The sequence below is a fragment of the Chroicocephalus ridibundus genome, chromosome 1, assembly GCF_963924245.1.
Source record: "Chroicocephalus ridibundus chromosome 1, bChrRid1.1, whole genome shotgun sequence".
NCBI classification, from domain to species: domain Eukaryota; kingdom Metazoa; phylum Chordata; class Aves; order Charadriiformes; family Laridae; genus Chroicocephalus; species Chroicocephalus ridibundus.
The window spans coordinates 141,358,145-141,366,812 of NC_086284.1; the positions used below are offsets into that span (position 1 = coordinate 141,358,145).

At 44.8% G+C, this 8,668-nt stretch overlaps 1 protein-coding gene across 1 annotated transcript; it reads left to right on the forward strand.

Annotated features, from left to right (window-relative positions):
- The first annotated feature begins 402 nt into the window (after positions 1 to 402).
- Positions 403 to 7,441, forward strand: LOC134525396 (C-type lectin domain family 2 member L-like). The gene is made up of 5 exons (XM_063356233.1): positions 403 to 531; positions 1,780 to 1,863; positions 2,533 to 2,717; positions 3,754 to 3,854; positions 5,493 to 7,441. Exons 1-5 carry the CDS (start codon positions 462 to 464, stop codon positions 5,608 to 5,610), a joined length of 558 nt encoding a protein of 185 aa, XP_063212303.1. The 5' UTR covers positions 403 to 461; the 3' UTR covers positions 5,611 to 7,441.
- The last annotated feature ends 1,227 nt before the right edge of the window (positions 7,442 to 8,668 follow it).

Sequence of the window (8,668 nt, forward strand, 5' to 3'; positions counted from 1 at the left end):
TTTCATCCCTACAGCTGGCAAGTCGGAAACATCAGGCTTTACGCTTTTGTGGGTGGGGCAAATCACTGCCCAGGTTTTCCAAAGAGAGGAAGCGTTAAGTAGTCAGCATTTAAATGCAAAGGCAGCAAGAGCCTTATGCCTTTACATTAGGTGCCTCCCAAGTCCCGAAACATGCTGGCGCTGGAGAATCGCTGCGAGATCTGGTGGGAGCCAAGTTCTTCTTTAACCATTTCCCATTTCCTTTTCCTATCACAAAGCGGCGCCCCTTGCAGCGAGCCCACCCACCCTGACGATGGCCCATAGCGGGGGGCGGCCCCTCCCCGCTTCCCCCCGTCAGGCCCCCGTCAGGGCCGGGGAAAGCGGATCCCGGCCGCCGGTCCCCCGCCTACCCCCGGGGCCGGGCGCTCCGGCAGTTCCGTCCCCGTGATCTCCTCACCCGGCGGAGCAGCCGCTCCGCACCCATGGGACGCCGAGGGGGCGGTGGCGGGGACCGCAGCAGCTCCCCGGAGCGGGGGCCGGGGACCGCCAAAGGTGAAGGGGCAAAGGGAGAGGGGCCGGGGCGGGACGTCGCGGGGGCGCCAGTGGCCGCAGCCGGGGCGGGGAGCCGGGAGACACCGCCGGTGAGAGGGGCGGACAGCGGGGGTGTCGTCCCGGGGGGGGAGGTGGCCGCGCAGCCCCCGTCGCCGGGGCAGGGACGCCGGCCGCTCCGCTCCGCCCGGGCCGGCAGCGGGGCTGGGCGCGGCGGCTGCTGTCCCGCGGCGTCCCGGGAGCCGCCAGGCGGCTGGAAAACCCCCTGGCTGCGGCACGGCTGCGGGTGCGCCCGGCGTGGAGCGGCCGATCCGGTGGAGGTGCCGGCGTCGAGGGACGACGGCCGGCCGGGGCGGCCCTGGGCTGGCGGGGAGGCGGACCGCGCCTGGCTCCGGATTGCAAAAGACACCCGAGAAACAGCCGGAGGTGCCGTCGGGCATCGTGTGGACGGAGGCGTGCGTGGGGCCGGCTGGGAATCGGCCCCGTGGCAGCATCCCGTAGGGAGGGACGCACCTTGTGCGTGGCGGCTAGGTAACCCCATCGCTGTGCTGCGGCTCTTCACGGAGGTAGGAGGCTGCCCGGGCAGAGCCCCGTGCTGGCAGCAGAGTCGCCACCAGTGAGAGGGGACCCTCCCTCTGCCCCCAGCCCCATCAGGGGCACCGCGTCCCCTGCGTCTGCCTGCAAAGTTGGACGCGAGGCACGGCCGTGGAGAGTTGGTTGGTCCTTCCCCCCTCCAAACCCAGCTCACCGCTCGGCTCCTGGAAGGGAGACAGGGAGAAAGAGAGACTCTGAAAAGCTATGGCTGTGGGATAAGGCTGGATATTCCTCAGAAGAAGTTTTGGACTCCAGAGCTGATGACTTGTCTTATTTCTCTTATCCATGCCATGTTTAAGCATCAGGTCAACCTCAGACTTAACTGTCTTCACCCTCATTTATTCCATTCTCATTTCTTTCTTTTTCGATCACTTTGGAGTGTCGGGAACTACCTTATTCTTAGGTTAAGTTCTGGGTGATGTAATTAAAATTCGGAGTAATTCACAGTTCTTGTTAGCTAAGTAACTTTGTGATGACAAGCTAAATGTCACACCCTTCCTAGTCTTCAGCTCTGCTCCCAGCCTCCTTTCCACGAAGAGTGACTTTTTTTGGAATAGCTTCATGGGTCCTGCGCTCTACTCTCCTGTCAGCTGGTTGCGGTTTGTTTTTTGGTTTGTTTTTCTTTTTTTTTTAAATCCTGACATTTCATTTTTTCAGGTCTGTTCTCAAATATCTGGTTATGGCGAGGTGTTGCTGGAGTCCTTGCTGCTGCTGTCATTTTGATTTTGTGTATTCAGTTTGGTAAGTGTGTAAATCATTTAAAAAGAAAGTATAATTAGCCTTAGAAATTAACAGAGTTTTAGGTTGTCAGACGTCCCTCAAAGCCTCAAAAAGTTTATTCAGACCTTACCTTATCTCAAAGTTAAGCAAATGTCTCATGACATGCTGTTTAAAATTGTTACCAAGTGCTGGAGAAATGACTCTACTAGTTGCAGTGGTGTTAGGGAGTGTTCAGTTTAGTCTTAGCGTACTTCTGGCATTCAAGTTTATAACCTCACTGTTGGTTTTAATCCAAGTTCACGAAGACAAATAATAAATTGCAACCAATCTGTAGTCCTTCAAAAAATGACACTACAATAAACAAAGCTATTAATCCAGCTGTAAAGAAGCAACACTTGCAAAAACTATAAGTTGTAGAAGAGTTCTTGGAGGATACGTTATTATCACCTTCTCAGCTACTTCTACCAGCCTGCTCCTGATCATCACTTTAAAGGTATATCAGCGACAATAAGAATGCAGGAGCCAGAGTATATAATTAATTTACAATAATTATTTCTGATGGGTAGAAGTAATAAGGCTATGGTTAGACTTAGATGATTTCAGATGACGCAGTCAGAAAGCAAGCTAAAAAGCTCCAGAAACCTTTTCCAGTTGGAAGAAATGGGTAGATTGTTTTTTGTCTTTTTGCAGTAAACCGTTCTTCAGACAAAGGTTTTCCTGTTTGTCCTTCCCTGGAACTCTGTCCATCAGATTGGCTCTATTTCCAGAGGAAATGCTATTACCTCTCGGAGAGTGAAGCCAACTGGAACTCCAGTCAGAGCTTCTGCTCTTTGCACAATGCTTCTCTCCTGGTGATCGAAGATCATCAGGAACTGGTAAGGGAACAAAAAGGGGGTCCTCGTTTCACCCCATCTCACTTCTGGGGAGCTGCACAATGAACCAGTGTGTTCTTCCAGCTGCTTAAGCTGGATGGTTTGAAAGCTCATGCAAAGACAGTGACGAGTCACAGCTTGCTGAAGGCTGCCTGCCTTCCTGCCTCTCCCTGCTAACAGCAAACATCAGTTTTAGCAGTTGACATCTTAAAAAAATGCCCGAGGCTTATCTGACTTTCATTTGGTGCTGCTCACAGCCGTAAGTACTCACATTGAAGGCAACTATCAAGGTAAACACTGTTGCATCTCATTCACCTTTAATTAGACAACTGTTCTCTCTTAGCAAGCTAGGTTAACGACAGCCTGGTAGATATGATAGTCTTGACCTTTGGAGTTACGAGATAGTCATCCTAACCACAGGTTTGAGCATCTTTTTCTGTATTATACCACAGTATTAGGAGAGTCTACCTAGCACAAAGACCTAGGAGAATACATTCTTCCATATCTGTTACAGACCTTGATAGCAGGCCTGGATAATTTAAAACAGCTTCTCTCTAGGTCAGCTCTAATCTCTAAAATGTCTTCCACAAATCCTTGCTATCTGGTAATAAAAACTCAGTATGGTGAAGATATATCAGTAATGGAGAAATGCGTTAGCTGCAAAGGTGTTCATCATTCTTTGAAGACTTTCTTGTGGAAAGACAGCAAAATGATGCATTTGCAGTTCCATAGCAGTTCATAATATTCAGTAGTATACTTGTGTTCTCATAGTTGGCATTTCTGTCACTACAGTATCTGAGTTCTGTCTCAAAATTAATCCGTTTGATTTCTGATTGAGTTGTAAATTCTCTTTCGGTTATGTGGATCACACAAGATCCAGATGCAGCAGTACTCCATAGATTTAATTTTTAATATTATTTCTTCGGGGACAAAGGCAATATCATTGTTTTGCTTTCTAGTCCTGGATGAAAGACTTTGTGTTTTGATAATTGGACTGAGCATGCAAAACTTCTTTTCTCATATGGGTTTATTCCTACAGAGTTTTATGGTGAAGATAACAAAGGAAGACCCGTGGATTGGACTCTATAAAAGAAATGAAGAGTTCTTTTGGGTAAATGGGAAAGCATTAGACAATGAACTGTAAGTCGATGTTGAGGGGTTTTGCTGGTGATACAAGATTATAGGAGAGTAAGAAAGGATAACTAATAGAGATATAGACAGTGACTTGAAAGAAATATCTGAAGGGATGACTATGGATGGGAAGGGATGACTATCTTTATTTACAATGAAGACTTCACATAGCATTGTTAAAACTGTGACAGATGAAAGTTAGGAGATAAATTTGTAATGCCACGTTCAGAAGCAATGTGAGACGGGAGCTCATGGTAACAGACAGTATAGCAAAGCGAAAGTTAAAACCAAGATACCAAAGCAACAGGGGGAGGAATGGAAGATTACAATAACACAAATTCCTCATTATAGAATATATTTTACAAAAGTCTAACCTGCATGCAACCTGCATGAGGTTTATAGCAGAGATATTCCGGAGGCTTCGAAGAGATGTTTTCATACTTGTTATAGAATGTGCCTACAAAAAAGGCCGCCGGGGGGGGAAGGTGAAGCTGTGAATTCATGTTACGTGAGTTGCTCTGTGGTCATGGCCCTGTGTTCTGTCCCACCAGTGTCAGGTGTGGGCCAGTTTGTTCCTCCCACTGATGGCTGTGCCATCTTCTCAGAGACTGCTGCTTCTTGTCCTGGGGCAGCTGCCGGCAGGATTTCATAGAGTTACCAGTGACAGTACTAAGCACTGAGATTTCACTAGTCTGAAATGGACTTAAAAAGTGGGAAATTTAAGTACTCTTAAGTTTGTGACATTACTAGTGGTGCGTGACTGTATTCAGTTTATCCTCAAGACTTGATCTGATGAAGAGCTTATGCATTTAATGTGAAATGTGAGCACCATGTAGGCATCTCAAGTTGAAAATTGCAGTCCTTCCCACTCTTGCTTATCCCCTGCCTGCCATACAAACATCGACTGTTTTCATTTTCAGTGATGAAGTTGACATTCTTAGACTTCTGCCTCTGTGCTTGCCTCAGACTGCCCCTCCTGTCTTTAGAAGGGCAAACACCTTGATGTCTAAGCTTGGTTGCTATTAGAGTCGTGTTAACACTGGTGGGGATTTGTCCCTTGGCTTTTCTGGAGGCTGTACTAGTTTGGGTGGCCTATTCACAGAACACTAACACTTGATTTGAAAACAGGGTTGGTGAAGGAGCGTACCTCTTAAGTAGCGACACCTACGGTGTGGAAACAGAGGTTCGCTTCCCATTTTCCACCGCCCCTTAACCATCGTGCCGTGTTCAGTTCTGAGGAAGAGGGAAATGAGAGAGCCATTTGTTTCACAGCTTCTGCTGGAACATTTTAGCTATATAGAAGGATGTGGAAGTCAAAGGTGGAGCCAGTCTTAATAGCACGGTGTCCTTGAGAAGGGCAAACTGGAATTCCTCTCTAAGGGCATATTTCACATTAAGTGACCACTAGACAAGCTGCAGGAGTACTGCAAGTCTAGTTTTTGTATTCTGGGGCCAAGTCCCATTAAAAAAATCCAGTCTTTGTAGTGTTCTCTTCAAAGCACAAGTTATCATCCTCCCGCGATGCCTTGTCTGTGGTAAATCGGTCTTTGTACAACGAGAACCTGTGATCCCCGTAGGTCCCTTTGCTCTATTGCGTTATTTGATTGTGGTTGTCAAAGTAAACATGTCTTTCATTCTCCCTTACAGGATTGAAGTAAAAGGCTCTGGAAACTGTGCCTATCTTGAGTCAAAAGGAGTCTCGGCCTCTGGATGTTATTTAACCAGGAAGTGGGTCTGTAGCTTGAGTATTAGCTTAGCACGATAAAGGTGGATGAAGCCACCACCCTAACACTTAACTGCTCTGATATGATGCCTGCACAGGCTATGTCTATACTCTGGGTGCTGGGAACACATCTCAGCTCCTGCCTGGAGGTGAATGACCTTTCTGGTAGCCAGAATTCTCTGCCCATGTAGGAAGCTTCTGTTTTTTAAAGATACCATTTAAAAGGCTTGCTTCAGCATCTTGATAAGTCATTTCCTTGCCCCATTTTTCTAGCTACTGCTCAGCCTATAGTTTCTTTCTGTTGTGTCATGAGTATTTCTTCCACTAACTCTTCTCTTGCAGGATCCTAAGCAGCTGCTCTTTCTTTTCCTTTTTGGTGTGCAGTTGGAGGCATTTGTTCTGCTTTTCCCTTAGCCAAGCTCTGTGTGCAGGGATGGTTTGTGAAGTGGGTCTGCCTGAAGGTCTACCAGTGCCTCTCAGATATAGGGTGATGCAGAAATGAACGCTGTTGTTTTAGACAGGGCCATTGCAGATTTTGCTCTCCTCATTTGATGGGGTGCATCTTTTGTGATTCCGCATTGTGTTCCATGTTTTGCTAATGTTATTTTGCATTAATCATGTTAAATTAGCTTGACAGTATTATCATTGGCATTTATGTAGCTGCACTGTGCCTGAGGTGGTTCTTCCCACAGCACTTACATTACAAAAAAAAAAGTCATCAGAATAGATAGAATATTTATTTACCTGAGCATCTGCAGTAATGGGGAAAAAGAGCTTGAACTGAAAAAGTAATAGTGAAGCTGCAGGTGTTAATGTTGTAAAGTTAGAAATAGTTCTCAGTGTAAATAGGCAAAATCATGAGTAGAGAATAAGAGAATGAACAGTAAAGGATTTTCTCTGTGGTTTTCTGGTGTCCTGTGCCTCTCAGATCATGAGGCTTCCAAGCAAGCGGTTCATTTCTGGATGGACAATGACTGTGTTTTTCCATGTGCGTATCATTTTCAGCAGCAGCACCCAATGCTGTTGAGTTGCTATGAGCCTGAATAGAATTGGGATGCAGTCCTGCTGAACTCTGTCCACTCATGGCTAGCAGGTAACCCGAAGATTAAAAGTGCCATTTGACCCAGAGGAGGCAAAGCAGTTTATTTTCCTGGAAGGACTATTTTCCTATCGGGTTTCTAGAGGAGGAATAATGGGAAATTCGCGTGTATAGCAGGGCAAAATACTTCCCTGCCTAGAATAAAATCTGGAAAACTCGTTTTCGTGGGATCTGGGTGCTATGGAGAGGGCTATGGACTCCGCGGGACTTCTTGGAGGAGCAAGTGGAGCCAGTTTTGGAGTAGCCACTAGAGCGCGCTGTAGTTTCAGGGAAGGGGAGATAACTCTGCCTTCTCGTTTTTTAGGAATGTAAAGTTGCACCAGGTTTGACAGATTATGTGAAGTCTTGTTGGTGCGTTGGGGTTTTTTGTCCCATTTGTAATTATTTTTGCCTTCACCGTGTTTTTATGCAAATTTTATTGCTGTCTAGTTTCGTTCACGTCTCGGTTATGCTTTCATTATTTTCTGTGACAATAGGACTTTACTGTAACAGGCCCATGCAGTATGGATATTGTTAACAACTTGTGACTTTTAGATGTTTATTTATGTACGGTCACTAATGTTGCTGAACTACACCTTTTTTAATTGCTTGTATTCTTTATAGGCACAGTAACAGAACTCTACAGTATGAATACCCTAATAATCTATGTGTTAATTTATAAGTAACTAGTTGAGGGGAGGGCATTCTGCAATGTTTTTAAATTAACTAGCTCTGAAGGATATGGTATGTGCAATAGTCCTGAACGATAATAAATATCTTTACAGAGCCTCTGAATTACAGTAGTTTGTGTCTTAATACTGTGCCATTAAAAGTATTTTTTGGCTCAGGTACCATTTGGGAAAAATAAAATCACCAGACTGAAGCAAAATACAATTTTCAGGTTTTGAATATAAAAACATCTTTAATCAAAATATTGGGGTTGACATGAGACAAGACATTTGACCCAAAAAAAGAACGCAATTCACTTTCTAACACTTCTAACACACTTTCACACTTCAAAATATGTCAGACTCTTAACAAAAGCATTTAACTGAAATGCTGAAGTACTTCTGTGGAAATGCTGAAATGTGCATAGTGAAACACACTCTGTGCAGTAACTTTGGAGGGAAATGTGGAATTTTCTGCAATTCACTCTTGTAAAGTTTTCCAAGTATTTGCATTAGGGGCATGCTAGAGGTACATTTCACAAATTTGGTAGAAATTGTAAGGGATAAGGAGTATTCATATGCCATGTTGTGTCTTAGCCTTTCTTAATTAGCTGATTCACCTGAATATTTCCTTTAACTACAAAATAACATCACGCTTATATGTTTTTTTCTATCAGTGTCATCTATGGATAGAGTCCAAAAATGGGAAATTTTGGTTCTTTCAAGAGGTATTGGAGAAACTGTGAGCACAGTAGGTTACGATGAAAGCTCTTTGTAATCTGACTCTTAAGGGCTGCAGTTAGCATCCTCTCTAGTATCCAAAGTCTGTCATGCTAAGAAATGCAGGGTCAAGCTGCAAACTCACTTTACTTGGAGTGGTGTTTGATGAAGTACTTCACTTCAATGGCTTTTTTTTTTTTTTTGTAATTAGTGGAATTACTCAAGATTTAGTGACTGCTTAAAATGTAGGTAAGAGCTTCAGTAAGGCCCTGCAAAAACACATTTAATTACATTAGTAAGAGCGAGAATACTCAAATAGTAGATGTTTCATGAATATTGTTAAAACCTAAACACCACAACCAATTTGAGAGAAGCCAGCTCAGGACTTTAAGTTTTCCTTGGTAAATTCAGTCAGCACGGCTCAAGAAACATCTGCCATAAAAACAGCAATTTATCAGTTGTCTCCAATGCATGGAGAAGGGTATGCTTTTAAGTACCCTGAAGGAACATTTTCTCAATGGGGAATATATCTATATCTATAGATAGAGAGATATATCTAATTAATTTCAGACTCTCTCCTTGCCTTTGCTCCTCTGTCTAGAATAAACAGACCAGTCCCCACACCTGTGCTGCG

Bases quoted from the DNA above. Each gene is read 5' to 3' on its own strand.
- LOC134525396 (XM_063356233.1), top strand. From the start codon at position 462: ATGGGACGCCGAGGGGGCGGTGGCGGGGACCGCAGCAGCTCCCCGGAG. The intron at 532-1,779 runs GTGAAGGGGCAA...TCATTTTTTCAG, and splicing joins GGGGCCGGGGACCGCCAAAG to GTCTGTTCTCAAATATCTGG. The intron at 3,855-5,492 runs GTAAGTCGATGT...TCTCCCTTACAG, and splicing joins AAAGCATTAGACAATGAACT to GATTGAAGTAAAAGGCTCTG.